Below are 15,140 nucleotides of genomic sequence, written 5' to 3'. Positions count from 1 at the left end.
CGTCTCCATCTCCCTTTACACTTGAAGGCCCTTATATTGTTCTGAGAATCTTGCATTCAAAGGAAAGTAGCTAATTTTCATCGCTCTTGATAGTTAGCCAAATTTCAGACCTATAAAATTGGTTGTACCGAAGCTTCCTAAAAAAAAGTTTAAAAGGTTAAAAAAATAATTAATTTTGTATGTAAAATTCACTATTATTGCACTATAACCACAAAATTTATCTATTATTCTAGTTTGTTTTCTTATTTTCTACTTTGTTTGGTCTCGATTGCCATTCTTTTTGTAAATTTGCTGCTGGTAATTCCACTAAAAGATGAGCTATTGCTCCAGAAATGTAAGACAAGAATGTTATGCTCAGTGTCAACCAAACCTATCAATTTAAAAATATTTTAAAATTTTCAATTAAAAAAAATTAGATTTAAAACTTACAAATTTTCCTTTGCTCAAATACTGAGGAGATATCTGGTCGCCCAAAATGAATTTCATCATTGTCATGTGTGTCAAATAAAATCCAAAATTAATTTTTCCAAGAGGTCTGAACAAACTTGCATTAAAGAACGCCTTCCATTGTCCTCCCAAGCCTCCAGTTGTATAACCTAAAATTATCACACCGAGCAATAAGCCCCACATACTTCGATGGAAGGCTCCATAAGCACTGATCCACAAAGCGGGTTTCTCAAAATTGAACGTTGAGAAGAGATAAGGAGCTCCAAATGATCCGAAAAGAATTAAGGGAACTGTGGCTTTCCATAAAAATGTGAATAATTTGTATTGTTTGATGTCGATATTTTGGTCTTTGATTTCGCGATATATGAAAGCTGTTAAGATGCCAAAGACGTAGCTGCCCATACTGGCGTAGAATGGAATATGGAAGTGTTTGTATGAGGTTTCGTGTCTGTAGAAGTAACGAGCTGCCCTGTAAATTAATTTAAAAAAAGTTAAAAATTAATGGAATTAAAAATAAATAAGTAACTTACTCAACATTTCCAACATAGACTCCATCGAGGTTATGGACCCAGATAATATATCCAGGAATGATCATTGAAACAATCGACGCTACAAAGAACAAAATTGTTTTACGACTTGGCATTCGAGAAATAATCGCCAAAAATACAAATCTGAAGATAAATAGTTGCATATCAGTTGCCAAGTACCAAGCTGAAAATTTGGTTAAAAATTATTTTTAGAATTTTAGTAAATTTTTTTTTATAAAGGACTTACTTGGTAAAATACAAGGCTCTCCTGCTCCAACAAAATTATTGATATACAACAAATTAGTCCACCAATTAGTTCTGCAATAAGCTCTTTCTTGTCCCGCTAACTGAGTCCATCCTGGTCCATAATACATTTTACTAACCAAGGTAGCTTCCAAAAGAATCGCAAATGCATGCAAAGGTGTCAGTCTCAAATATCTTTTCTTCAGGGCATCCCAAAAATCATCCATTGTCAAAACTTTTCCTTGTTTAATTTGTTTCGCCGGAGCTAAAGTCAACAAAAACCCAGCAATTGCCAAATAGATTTGATTTGTAAATGAAGCGCCCGAGAATATTCTATAAAGCAAGGAACGCGAATTGATTTCCATGACTTCGTGATTAACCGAAGGAAGGAGACTTAAAACTGCATAGAGATGAACGACAGTATTTCCCAACATGACAATAACTTTGAAAGACTCAAAGAAGGTAAAATCATCAACGGGTGGACGGTTATTGTTGTTATTTGATTCCGGTTGGTTGACCAGTTGCTTCCAGTTACGAGGGATTGAGAAAGCCAATAAAACGCGAGATGCTGTAAAATAATTTCGAGTTTTATGAAGTTGAACTTAATTTTCATAGTTAACTGACCGTTGAATGGATATTTGTAATAATGATCCTGGTTTTCTGGGTTTTGACTTTGCAATTGAACGTCATACCAGGTGCCAATTACCAACATTACGACAAGGAGTGATACAACGACGATGGCAAACAAATCGAGAAAATCAATGGTGAATTTTTCGGTTTCTTCTGTGGAACAAAATTCTATCTCTGAGAAGGATTCTAAGCCATACTCGTTTGACAGTTCCTTGTTAACACATTGGTTAACGGTATTTTTGTAAAGATCTCTGTGATGCTTAGTGTTTTTATCCATTTCGATTCCAGGGTAATAGAGCTAAATTTTTCATAAAAAATTATATAGATTTTTTTAAGTAAAAAATCTTGAAACTTACCTCTTTATCTACTTCAAATTTTTTCATCGAAAATTCAGAACTATTGTTGAATTTTTGTTGACAAGTGTTTAAACATACTCCACGAGTTACGGTATCATGTCTGAAAAATTTTCTCGTATTGGATGAAAATTTCTGAAAAATAAAAAAAAAAATAATTATTATTTTGATATTTTGCAATAATTTTTTAATTTCTCATTTGACACATTATTTAGTTAACCTTTGTATTAATTTAATTACTGCAAATTCAACTTATGGAACGAATTTCGTAATTTTTTGTCAATAACTCTAATAAAAAGTTCATTATGAAATTTGGCAGTGATTATTATCATAAATATTTTATTGAGCGCTAAATTTAACATAAGAGTAACCATTAATTTTTAAAAGTTGCGATTTTTTTAATTTATGTGAATTTTTCAAATTGTCTCTATTTTCAAAGGTTATGACCGACCAAAGATAAAACATTCGTATTTTTCTAATTTTTTTCTTTCAAAAATTTTCAAAGTAGATAATTTAATGCTTATAATGCGAAAAAAAATTAAAAGTGACTCCAAAAAATATAAAAAAAAATATATTTTATTTTAAGCTCTTTGAATCTGCTATCAGTTCATTTCACTTAATAACAATTTTAATGCCTCCCAATTGGTTCTTCATTTTTTTTAAAATATTTTTTTAAAAATATTTTTTTAAAATTTTTTTCATGTTTGGTTTAATTTAATTTAATTAATTATATTTTATTTAAAAAATTTTCACTTATTTTTTAAAAATTTCATTAAAACTTTTTTCGCAGACAATTAAATTCTTAAATATTTTCTTACCTCAATATGCCTCCAAACTTCCGAACCTTTATCAGGCTTAATATAAGTCTTAGCCACACAATATACAGCTTTATCCTTAAATTCGTTCATACATTCCAAATAATTGTCATGTTTGTGTAACGGTGGTATTAAATGATAATTTTCAACTATAAATAAATTTTTTAAATTTTCTTAATAATCTCTATGAAATTCCTTTAAACTTACATCCAATTTCTACACATTTAATATAATTTCCACAAAAAACGGTTAAAATTGCAACACAAATTAACGTTTTCATTTTTTCCCCAAAAATACATTCAGGTGATAAACTAACGATTTCCAAAATAAGACTAAATTCATCTCGTGTGAAACAGATACAATTTGCTGAAAAATTGTATTTTTTCAAGTTTATAAAAATTTATAGGAAATAAAACGTGTTACGCACGTGAACTTCACGTATATTGTTATTTTTATAGTTTCTTCATTGACACATTGTTTCTTGTGTTAACTAATTCAACGTAAGCTCGTATTACCTCCCTATATCTAGCATTTATATGGTCACCAACACCAAACTTACTGACCCTCAAACAGTGAATCACATTTGACATATTGTACTTTACTTGAGATTTTATATGAAATATTAATATTTGATCTTGATTTTAGTTTGATTTTTGTGTTAGTGAAGAAAAGTTTTAATTCTTTTAGTTCCTCATAATTTTGAATTAAGAGATATTTTACTCATATAGATCAATCTGTTAGAACGTCAAAAACTTTTTTTTGTAATTTTCCATGCATTCGATGAACTTCTCAAAAACTCTTTTATTACAAAAAAAAAAAATTATATTGATAGAAGATATTTTTGTGAATGAAACAGGTTTTTATAAACAATTTATCGAATTTAATTTATAGATTCATAATTGTTGGCCCCCAAAAATACATATTTGGTTTTTGTTAAAAATTCATGCGACGAAAAGAATTGTATTATTTTTTAATAGAAACCTTTAGTTAAATTTATGGGTATTAATAAAATTAATCTTAATGCAGAAAAAAATATATGAAACTCCCATTGAGTGAACAGATTCGTTGTACTTCAGTTTGTTTTGTAAAATCTCAAACTGAAGAAGTGAAAATTTAAAAAATTTTAACATTTTATCCCCTTTGTAATCTTGAGATTTTTTTTTTAAATTTTCAAATTTTATAAGAAATAAAATTTTATTTAATAATTTAAAATAAATTAAAATTTAAAATAAATTTTAAAAAAATTATTAATTAATTGTTCATTAAAAAAATATTCAAAAACTTTTTTCAGATTTTTTTTGCTCAAAAAAAGAAAAAATAAAATAAAATAAAATAAATAAATAAAAAAAAGTATAGAGTTACATTCATTTAAAAACGTGAAATAAAAATAATTTAAAATTATTTTATTACAAAACCCTTTGATCAAACCAAACCACAACGATATAGAGAAAGACATTAATCGAAATAATTGTATCAACGAAACTCTTGTAACTCTGTTGAATTTATGTCCAGTTGTAAAAAAATATCTTGTTAACATCGTCCTGATGACAACCAGCCGCTCACTGACCGAGTACAAAATACTTTGATTGCATTGATATTTTATACGTACGTTGAAATGTTAAATGATTAACGAGAGCAATAAAATTTTGTAATTACAAGTAAATATCAGACACGACAGGAATTTGTCCGAACAAGCGGGAATGAGACATAAAACAATTGATTTGTTTGGCGTTTTTATGCGGAATTTTCGATCATTAGCTGGCTTGATGGGTTTTGAGTTGGGATGAGTTGAATGGAAGAAAAAAAAACAACAAAATATGAAAGAAAAAAAAACGGTTTTAAGCCTTTTCTTAATGATTTATTTGAATAACAAAATTCGAGACGAAATAAATCTTCCACGCTTTAATGTACCAAAGAAAGACCGGCGATAGATAAATGACATGAGGCACAAAATGTGTGTCTTTTGAGAAAAAAAACAGTCGAAGGAAAGGAAATGATGAGAGCGTGTTTTAGAATAACTTGAGCTTATGAAAAATTTAAATGACCTTCAATGACCTTGAAAAGTTAAAAAAAGCTTTTAAGGAAATTTTCTTTTTAGAAAATTTCTAAAAATGTGATTTTGAGCTACAGCTTCAATAAGTGAACGGATAGACATCAAATTGATCAGTAAAAACGTTCTTTTGTAAAGAAATTCCATTAACAGGTAACAAAAAGATGATATCAAAAGAACAAATAAATTGATTCAACCCAAAAATATTGTTATTAAAAAACGCTTCTCCACACTTTTGGTTTTATTTTATATCTTTTTATACCAAAATGTTCACATTTATTAGCGGCAGGTGAATTATTGTGTCGTTACCACTGCTTACACTATTCACCATTGCATAGATTCGAACATCTTGTTTTTTTTTCTTTCAAAAAAATATAAAAAAGAGCTTAAAAACCGGCAATAATCCGACATCAGATCATTACTGGTTTACAATAATAATATTCGAGGTGGCAATAGTGGCGTGGTGTAAAATGATCTGTAAATATTGTTTGATTAATGATGCTACATGCGCGTCTGACAAGATATTTTAATGCCTATAATAGGTGTTTGTTCTAATGGATGTCAGTTGTTGCGCGCCGTGCTTGCATCAGAAGCGAGTGATTGTGCATGTTGGAACTATTGACGCGTCATCATCGTATCGTGGCTCGAAAAGAAAATAAATAATAATTAGGAAGACGAAAAAAAAACAAACGATCGACGAATAAGTTAGTCGACGGTTAACCAGATGAGATGATAAATGATTTTTGTCTGATTAGAAGCTGTTTGCTTGTAATTAAAAATGTGTTGGAGTTTTGCTGCAAGGTTCCCACAAACGTCCAGAGTTTGTTTCAAGGAATTGATTTTTTTGTGAGAAGCAGACGGGACAGAGATATTTATGAATAATAAATAATGTTGCATTTGTTTATTGATTTTTTTGGTGCATCCTCTAGCTAATATTTGTATTACGTTACATGCCATAAACACATATTTCACTGAATTTATTTATTTGAGAAAAAAATGGAGTCAAGGGCTGTTCGATGGAATTCGCGAAATCAGAACGAAGAAATTTTTTTTTGTATAATAGAGAAATATTGAAACAGCAAGGGCATTTTTATGTTGATTTATGAAGCCAATTGGAAGAAAATTTCATATTAAAAAATTTGTCACTTATTTTCTTAAAGTATTCTATTTCTATATCATTGTCAAATATCTAAAGCTCTTGATTTAATCATCTTTGGTCCTTATTTTGCATTGGGATTCCTCTAAAAAAATGTATCAAAGTACGAATTAAAGCGGGTACGGGTCAAATCTACACAGATATTGTCTGGAGAATGCAAAATCATTATGTCAAAAAATGTTTTTGATATACTTTACTATTTAAATTGTGATATTTCATTTATAAGGCTCGGTTTTGCTCTTGTGTCGAATTAAGGAATAGTGAAATTATTCATAGTTCTCTCGTGCATATCTCATTTCTACCTTGTTCTTTACAATATTAAATCTATAGCCACTTTAAAGTATTTATGTAACAAAATTTTAATCTAAAGACCGTATAATAACTATTGACCTTACTTTTTTATGTTCTTACTGTTTTTAAAGCTTCATTTCTTATTTTACGCTTCAAATCAGATGGTAAGTTACCTGAGTAATCGACTCCAATTTGTGCAGAAAAGAGGTCAAAAAAGCATAAAACTGCCGGTCACCAAAGGAATCATGCAAGGAAGCTTTCTAGGCCCACTTTCGTTCCTAATATATGTAAACGTCTTCAATTTCAAATTTTTCCTGAAAAACAAATAAATTTTTGTAAATTCTATAACAAAACTTACCTCCGCTAAATATAGTTTTTTGTTGCTTGTTTAACCTTCTTAAAATTCAAATTACTAAAAAAAACTTTTTTTAGAACTCACTCACTCGCCAACCCTCGTTTCATTACAATGTCCGTGCATCTATCGTTCCCGGCAAATTTACGACTTTTTGACGAGAACGAGAAACAACTCTTATTGCCATAAGCTACTTTCCGTTCAGCACACAACCGTATGTATTAAACTTTGGACGATGAAGGATGTTGAAGCATCTTATTATGGTTAATAAGACACATGATTTATTTAGATTGCTTTCCCAAACGACGACGCGACGTGGCAATACCATCATCATCACATAATTTTCAAGGCAAATACGATCTTGTTCTTAATTGAATTTCGGTTGTAATTCTTTTCAACAGCCCCAAGCCTCCTCGGCTGTCTTGCACTGTTTGTCTTTCAAATCAAATCCAATATTCAAAAACAACAAAATCGGTAGAGATGTTCGTACAAGACAAACACAGCTTCTGCTGTCCCTTTTTTCTTGTCTTCTTCGACATGTCGAGAGCTCTTGAGAGAATTTCAAGTGAAAAAAGATAAAATTTTTTCGGTAAAATAAAAGAAAAGAGAGAAAGAATTAATTATTAAGAAGACACAAAAAAAGGATTGTCGACATCTGATAGTGTTATTTCTAGAGATGTTTGTCTATGATACAGTTCCTTGTTTATTTTCGGGCCAAACGTCTTTTGTTTGAAAAAGAAACGCCGACTTCTAGCAACACATGTTTTGCTAATTATATGGTGTTAAATGTGCGTTTCAAGCACAGAATTAATGTCGTTTCAAGTGGATCTTGCCAAATTTTCATCTGTTGAGCAAATATTTGATCGTACCGAACCCTCCGCATCTGATCGCCATCGATTGAATTCAAATCCTTTTCCTGTAAGTAGAAAAAAATAAATTTTATTGTCATTCTGTAGACCGGTTTTGATGTTTATCTTTACTCATCTTATGTCGTAAATCTTTCGTCCGTTCGTCGTGCGAGGTAATCAACGTGCCACAATTAATCCTCGTGCATGGGCGTTTGATTGAATGAGAAACCAACATTTTTTTTTATTACATTATTTTTATTGACAACCAGAAGGATTTTTTACGGGAATAAGGACCACCGTGACAGTTTTACAGCAAATTACATCAAATGCAGCGTTTTTCTTGTAAGCTAGCGGAAGAACTGACCGAACTTGAACTCTCTTCGCGATTTGACTCAGGATTTGAGGCTTCTACATTTTGGACACTTACGTGACTCCTGATCTTGCCTTCGAGTAAAATGGGCTGACTACCTTGAACGCGATCAATAACTTGCTGGTTCTTGAAAAAGACAAAAGTGGGCAACGCTGAGACGCCTTGACTTAAAGCAACTTCTTCGCATTCATCGACATCGACCTTCAGAAAAAGTGCAGTGTCGGAATATTCGTGAGCTAAACGTTCAAAATGGGGAGCAATGACTTTGCAAGGACCACACCAAGAAGCATTGAAGTCGACAATTACTAAAAATTCAAAGAAATTGTAGAAAAAATTAAGAAAATTGAAGAAAACTCACCTAATTTGTCTCCAGCTCCGGCAATTTCTGAATCAAAATGGTGAATGTTATTAATGTTAATCATTTTTTCCAAAAAAATATTTTTTTGAATGGGAATTTTTTGAAAGCTACCACGATCAACGCCTACTTCAATGTTATTTTAACGGTTTTTTCATTCAAAAAAATTTTAAATCCAAAACTGGTTGCGTAGCTTTTTCACGTTAAAAATCCCTCTCAATGAAGAAACATGAAAATTCTTATAAGAATCTCTAAAATCTCAAAAGACCTCTGAATTCCTTGGATGGCGCTTGCCATATTTTTGCATAAAACCAATTATAACTGCAGCTGTCGCTACATGCTCGGAATATTTTTGTTAATCATAACTAACAACATGTTACACGTTAAAGCGAGAAAAAAAATTCAATCAATTTTCAATGCACGCGAATAATTTAACAATTTTTTTCTGCTGACAATTTGATCAAGAATGAACTTTTTTGTGTATTGCTGGGAGCTCTCATCACATTTAAGCTGTACATTCAAGTGTATGTAAATGTATTGTAAATAAAGGAAAATCACTAAAAAATAAACAATGTAACAATAATTGGCGGAGGAACGGGAATTTTATGCAGATTCGCATGGGAAAGAGGTGAGTTAACGAACTTTTTTGCATGAAATTTTAATAAAATAGAATTTTATGAGGAAATAAATTTTTGTTAAAAGATCTAGAAAACGAAAACTTTGAAGATTTTAGTTTTTTTCAATAAATTTTTAGGTCAAAGTAATTATTTTACAAATTAATTTTCGATTAAAATTTGAAAAATAATTTCTTAAATCAAAAAATTTAAAAAAAAAATTAAATTTTTAAATTTTTCGATTTCTAGATCTTTTTACAAAAATTTAAAAAGCCAGAAGAATTACTTTTAATTTTCAATCAATTTATATTCAAAATTAAAAAAAATCTTAAAATAGAAAATAAAAATCTGTTTGAGATTTAACTCATTTAAATTTTTATTTTTTTTTTTAATTAATTAATTTTTTATAATTTTTTTTTGCTCAATATGAATTTTGATGTATTTGAATCGGTTAACTTTTCATCAAAAATTTGAGCAAAATATTTTATCATTTTTTTTTAATTGTTCCTAAAATCTTCACCATCGCTGATTTTCATCACTGATATGAAAATCATAATTTTTAGCTAAAACAAGATAAATTATGAAGCTGCACGCAACGACATGTTGCCGAAAAAAAAAATTGTATAGCGCACTTGATTATCGAACTTTTTTTTTATCTCCACTTTGTTTCATTATTTTTTTTCTGTGTTTGTATTTAAACAAGGCAACAAACTAGCAAGTATTTACGAGCAAGGAATAAACGATAATTTGATGTTTGTTTAAAATTGTTGTAAGTTGCATATCATAATAATTTTTAAAGCAAACACATTATAAAAAGTGTTACATGTGCATCATGATGGATGCTTTAACAAGGACAAATAAGAATCTCGTTTGCGTCTGCCAATATAAATTGAAAAAATATGACGAGACGCCCTTCTTCGTGAACATGCGAAAAAAAAACGACAAACAAGACAGGCTCAAAAATGATTGTTGGTTTTTGTAATTATAATGCAATTTGTTTAACATGCAAGGAAATTTGGTGTTATCAATTGTGTGATGTGAGCCACTTCGTTAACATATTTGAGACAGGTAATGAAGTGCCCACTCGTTCAAAACTTGCCAATTTTGCAATCAATCATTGATGCAAAGTTAGTTTTTTCGGTCAATTTTTAGCCAAAGAGTTTCCTCGTGGCGCTCAAAAAGTGATGAAAGACGTTCGCATTCTTTTTTTCATGAGCTTAAAATGTAAATAATTTACATCTTGCATAAAAAGAGGGGACACCTAATAATTTTCGCCAAATTTATGAATGTTCAACAAACATCAATGAGTTTTGAAAGTTCATATAATTAATGGCGGCAGCAACAACAGCAGCTTTTTTTTTGAAGGAAAAAACAAACATTACATAAAACTGCAAATGAATCTTCTTAAAATTACAAGTTTCTGGAGTAATTTATCGTTTGTATTGACTTTGGTCCATTAATCAACGAATTTTGCTTTTTGTTTATGATTATGAGCAACACGCATGCAGTTTTTATGTGAGTAAGAACTAATTATTATATTTGTTTTGTTGGTTATTAAATGTGTGCAAAAAAAACGGCTGCACAAAAGTGGCTGCTAGAACATGCATTGCAACGCCAAGCGGATGTTGAATTAATGATAATTGGGTATTGAAAATTGATTAAAAATTTAAGTTTTTTTCGGTTTTTGAAGTTGCTTTGAAATTGACGGTAGAATTTTGTTCAATTCTGCGATTTTCAAAAATAAAAATCAAAAATTTTAGAACGAATGCTGCTTTTGAGTATCTTGAGTAATTATATCTAACTCTATGTTTGATACTCAAAAATTCAGTTTGTTTCAGCATATCACTAATTCTTAATTTTGTACTTTTTGTAATTCAAGAAAATCAGTGAATCAAAATAGAGCTGCAGTTACCAATAATCAATTTAGTTTCAAATATTTTAATGTTTGTCATTTCCATTAAGATTACACGTGTCAAGGATACTGGGCAATGGAGTCATGAATTTACATGAATTTTAAGTAGATCCCAAAATCTAAAGTAATTTAATTTGAAAAACCTCAATTCATCAAAAAGTTTCATGATACCAATCCATTTCAAATGCTTGTAGTAGTAGACTGTGCACATGATGTTTCAGATACCTCTGACAAGGGATTTCTTTCTTTACAAAAAATACAAGAGAACATTGAGGAGATTGAAGAACATAAATATCAGACAAGATAGACATAGAAGGTAAAATAGTAATTTCAAGTGTACGCCACGAAGCTCTCGTATCCGTGCGCCAAATACTGTCGGTCCATTGCTTCTTGAACACATCAGGAGTACCATCAAAGATGTTGCATCCTCCAAAAAGATTGTTGTAAAGGCGCATTGTTCGTGGCATCTTTACCTTTACCTTTACTTTACCTCGAAGAGACTATTGGTTGACTTTTCTTGTCCGTAAGAATATCCTACTATTTTTGGTTGGCTTTGGATCATCAAATCCTATTGAATCATCATACAAGTTTACATTTAAGAATCCATGTGACCTTCACTAAAAGCTTGAAAGAAAATAAAAGAAATAATAACTTAAGAAATAATTTGAAGAAGTCAATTCTAATATTTGAAAACAAGCATCCATATAACGCTTCCGTATCTAAAAACATTGTTCATTTACTTCGATATCAAACGTTCAAAAATTTGCTTTTGATAAAATTTTATCAGTCGTTAAATTTTCAAAGTCTTATTTACACAACTAATATGACATTAAACGTTTTACTGGCTTGTTTTTAATATAAAAAGAAACATTTTATTCGTAAGAACATTTTTTGTTGTTTTCTACTCAGTTTATCACTTTACTCTATACTTACTTCGGTATGTCAGTAGGTACATGACGAGAGCCGATCACCAACGACGAACATATCATACACGTCACCCTCTCAACACTACAATAGGGAAACGAAAGACGAGTAGCGCACCGCATACAGAAACTTTCGTGTAACCTTCTCCAGTTCACATTCTTCTCTTCAACTATCAGTATCCATCAGAGTGAATCTTTTCATTTGGCAATTGCATTGTTCATTAATTAAATAAAAAATCCACAAAGTGCAGTATTGCGACTCGAAAATGTAAGTGATTGGTTGAACGTTGATAAGAGATGCGACTCTTAGGAAGTTTTTGACCCAAATATTATCTTTACACAGTTGTTATCAGAAAAAAAAATTAAAAATTTTTAATGAAAACAATGATTGAAAAGCTGTGTATTTAAACAAACATGAGTTAAAATAGTAAAAAGTGAGACAAAAATTTAGTTGACGAGTGAATTTAGCAGGAAGCGGTTCTTGTCATTCAGGTTTGCTTTGACGATTCATCAAAAATTTTTGCATAAAATTGTTTGTTTTGGTTTTTGTAATATAATATTAAAATAACAACAGAGAGAATTTCTGTTTGAAGAGAGAAAGTTCATGAGAGACAAAATTTTTCCGGCGTTTTTGATAACGGGCTTTTAACGGTTTAAAATGTTAAGATTTTAAATTTAAAATAAATTTTAAAGATTTTTAACTTTTAAGGAACAATTTTTCAATATTTTTTGTATAAGTTTTACACAAATTAAAAGTTTTAATTATTTTTTCTTTAATTTCAGAAAAAATTGTCGTATCAAACAAATACCGAAGAAGAAAAGAAAAGAGAGAAAGATGACAGACGAAAGCGATATCTATGTGCCAAAACGTGAACTTTCTACCTTGAACGATGATTCAGACTTTCGTCGCATCAAAGAACTTAAGGAAACTTTCAAGGCAGAATATTTAACGGAACCAACTTTTGTCGTTCGAGTTCCTGGCAGAGTGAATCTCATTGGAGAGCATATCGATTACTGTGGATATCCAGTTTTTCCGATGGCTATTCAACAAAGCATTTTACTAGCTGTTTGTCCATCAAATGACAATATTTTGCATTTGAAGAACACAAATCCGAAATATCATTCGTTCAAGACGAGTTTAAGTGATTTTGTGATTGACTTACCTGAGAATGGAGCTCCAAACTGGTACAGCTATTTCTTGTGTGGAGTCAAGGGAATTTTAGAACATCTGAAAGAGGAAGAAAATTTGATGAGTCAAACAGGTTTCATGGTTGTAATTAGTGGAAATGTCCCTCCATCAGCTGGATTGTCAAGTTCAAGTGCTCTTGTATCGGCAGCAGTTCTTGGTACAGCATTTTTGCATAAAGTCCCTTTGAAGAAACAAACTTTGGCGACAATTGCTGCTAAATGTGAACGATATATTGGCACTCAAGGAGGCGGAATGGATCAAGCAATTGCATTTTTGGCGAAACAAGGAACAGCTCAGTATATTGAATGGAATCCATTGAAAGCGACACCCGTGGAATTACCGGCCAATGCGATATTTGTCATCGCCAATAGCTTATCGGAAGCTAACAAAGCAGCGTCGCATCATTTTAACCAAAGAGTCGTCGAATGTCGATTAGGATGTCGGTAAGTTTTAAAAAATTCTTTTTCGCAAAGATTTTGTCATGATTTTTACTTAAAATTAGATTAATCGCAAAAAAACTTAACTTGTCATGGCGAGAAATTACTCGTTTCGCAGATTTACAAGCACTTCTTAAATGTTCGTTGAACGAAATGATTCAATATGCCGAAAAATTTCTCACTGAAAAATCCTACAATGTCAATGAACTACTCTCAATTTTTGAAATAACTGAAGAAGATTTCCATAAAAATCTCCTTTCACACAATACACAACACTTACAAGACTTTAAACTGCGTCAACGTGCCTTGCATGTCCTCCAAGAAGCACAACGAGTAGAAAAATTCCGTGAAGCAGCAGTTAATGGATCTTCAATTGAAATTCTTGCCAAGTTAATGAATGAGTCTCATGATAGTTTAGATGATTTGTACGAATGTTCCAACTCGAATCTTAATGAACTGGTCACTATCGGGCGTTCTACTGAATCTGGTATTCGACTAACAGGAGCAGGGTAAGAAATTTCATATCTAATGAAAAACGTTTAATTACGTCAATTTTCTTTCAGTTTTGGTGGATGTGTTGTTGCTTTATGTGATTCGATCGCCAAATGTGAGAAATTTATGACTGCAGCTAAGGAGAAATATTTCAAAAAATTATTAGAAAATGGAAAGTTGAAAGAAGAGGAATTAGAAAATGTACTTTTTATGACGAGTCCGCAACGAGGAGCAGAAATTTTGATGCTTTAATAAAAGTTATGGGAGAAAATTAACGGATTTTTGTTCGACTAAATTTTGAATGGATTTTTATAGCACTGATAAAGAATTGAGGTTATGTTTCGTACATCGTATATTGTATGTGTTCTGTAGTGATTGTGCAAAATGATTTCAAATTTGAACTGGGATTTGTGATTAAAGGGCATTACGGAAGAAAAATGAGATAATGTAAGAATGTTGGTGTCTGTCCGTTTATCTACATGATTAATAATATGTAATAATTGGAGTAAGTAATTTTTTTTTTGTTCTAATATTTGTTTTTAAAATCCTTTGGCATCTTTAAATTAGCAAGTTTGTGAAATTTTACTATGAAAAATTTCCATTTGAAGCCGTTTCAGTTTTTAAAAAAATCTAAATAATGAAGAACAGTCTCACAACAAAACTCACGCAAAGATTTCAGCAACGACTTCTATTTGTCGAGAGTGAGTCAAATTAATTTTTAATAAATTCATTTGGGGCGCTGGTTTTGTTCTGTTATATGTTTCGTTTCATGTCCGATTCAATGATGCAAAAACAAGCCTGAAATACCAGCAGGGGGTTCATGGGAGTCCAGGATGCAACAACAACAACAAAAGGAGAATAGTTCTCCCACCATGTAGGTGAGAACAATTAAACTTAAATTTAACTTTTGGGGCGCTGGTTTTTTTTGTCGTTTATGTCGTTTTTTTTATTCCATATCTGTGATAACCAACACTGAATGAAATGCCTGTATGTATTAAAATGTATTAAAAGGGTATACTTCTAATGGTGAGCTTATATTTAGGATCTGATATTTATAATAGTAGGATCTGAGAGTTATAAAAAAGTTAATATTCCGAGGTTTTTTGCATAATGAGAATCTAATAAAAGTTCGAAAA

General features: G+C 30.7%; 2 protein-coding genes across 3 annotated transcripts; one reads left to right on the top strand and one right to left on the bottom strand.

The window, feature by feature from the left end:
* Positions 1–229: 229 nt before the first annotated feature.
* Positions 230–11,430, bottom strand: LOC134828890 (nose resistant to fluoxetine protein 6-like). The gene is made up of 9 exons (XM_063841880.1): positions 11,304–11,430; positions 8,441–8,467; positions 8,077–8,387; positions 2,204–2,335; positions 1,842–2,145; positions 1,222–1,785; positions 978–1,158; positions 430–916; positions 230–370 (listed from the first exon to the last, which is right to left on the bottom strand). The coding sequence occupies exons 1-9, from the start codon at positions 11,428–11,430 to the stop codon at positions 230–232; spliced, it is 2,274 nt and encodes a 757-aa protein (XP_063697950.1).
* Positions 11,431–12,032: 602 nt separating this feature from the next.
* Positions 12,033–14,265, top strand: LOC134829353 (N-acetylgalactosamine kinase). 2 transcript variants are annotated; one of them, XM_063842400.1, is made up of 4 exons: positions 12,033–12,378; positions 12,670–13,518; positions 13,578–14,021; positions 14,076–14,265. In XM_063842400.1, exons 2-4 carry the CDS (start codon positions 12,722–12,724, stop codon positions 14,254–14,256), a joined length of 1,422 nt encoding a protein of 473 aa, XP_063698470.1. In that variant the 5' UTR covers positions 12,033–12,378; positions 12,670–12,721; the 3' UTR covers positions 14,257–14,265. The 2 variants fall into 2 exon arrangements, with proteins under 2 accessions (XP_063698470.1, XP_063698471.1); XM_063842401.1 differs by having other exon boundaries at positions 12,071–12,154.
* Positions 14,266–15,140: the final 875 nt, after the last annotated feature.

The sequence above is a fragment of the Culicoides brevitarsis genome, chromosome 2 (genome assembly GCF_036172545.1).
Source record: "Culicoides brevitarsis isolate CSIRO-B50_1 chromosome 2, AGI_CSIRO_Cbre_v1, whole genome shotgun sequence".
In the NCBI taxonomy this organism is placed as follows: domain Eukaryota; kingdom Metazoa; phylum Arthropoda; class Insecta; order Diptera; family Ceratopogonidae; genus Culicoides; species Culicoides brevitarsis.
This window is presented reverse-complemented; position numbering and strand designations above follow the sequence as displayed.

Excerpts from the sequence above, each read along its gene's own strand:
- LOC134828890 (XM_063841880.1), bottom strand. The coding sequence starts at position 11,430 with ATGCCACGAACAATGCGCCTTTACAACAATCTTTTTGGAGGATGCAAC. Across the intron at positions 8,468-11,303 it reads GGATACGAGAGCTTCGTGGC|AAATTGCCGGAGCTGGAGAC; the intron begins GTACACTTGAAA and ends ATTTTGATTCAG. Across the intron at positions 2,336-8,076 it reads GCGAAGAGAGTTCAAGTTCG|AAATTTTCATCCAATACGAG; the intron begins GTCAGTTCTTCC and ends TTTATTTTTCAG.
- LOC134829353 (XM_063842400.1), top strand. The coding sequence starts at position 12,722 with ATGACAGACGAAAGCGATATCTATGTGCCAAAACGTGAACTTTCTACC. Across the intron at positions 13,519-13,577 it reads GAATGTCGATTAGGATGTCG|ATTAATCGCAAAAAAACTTA; the intron begins GTAAGTTTTAAA and ends ACTTAAAATTAG. Across the intron at positions 14,022-14,075 it reads ATTCGACTAACAGGAGCAGG|TTTTGGTGGATGTGTTGTTG; the intron begins GTAAGAAATTTC and ends ATTTTCTTTCAG.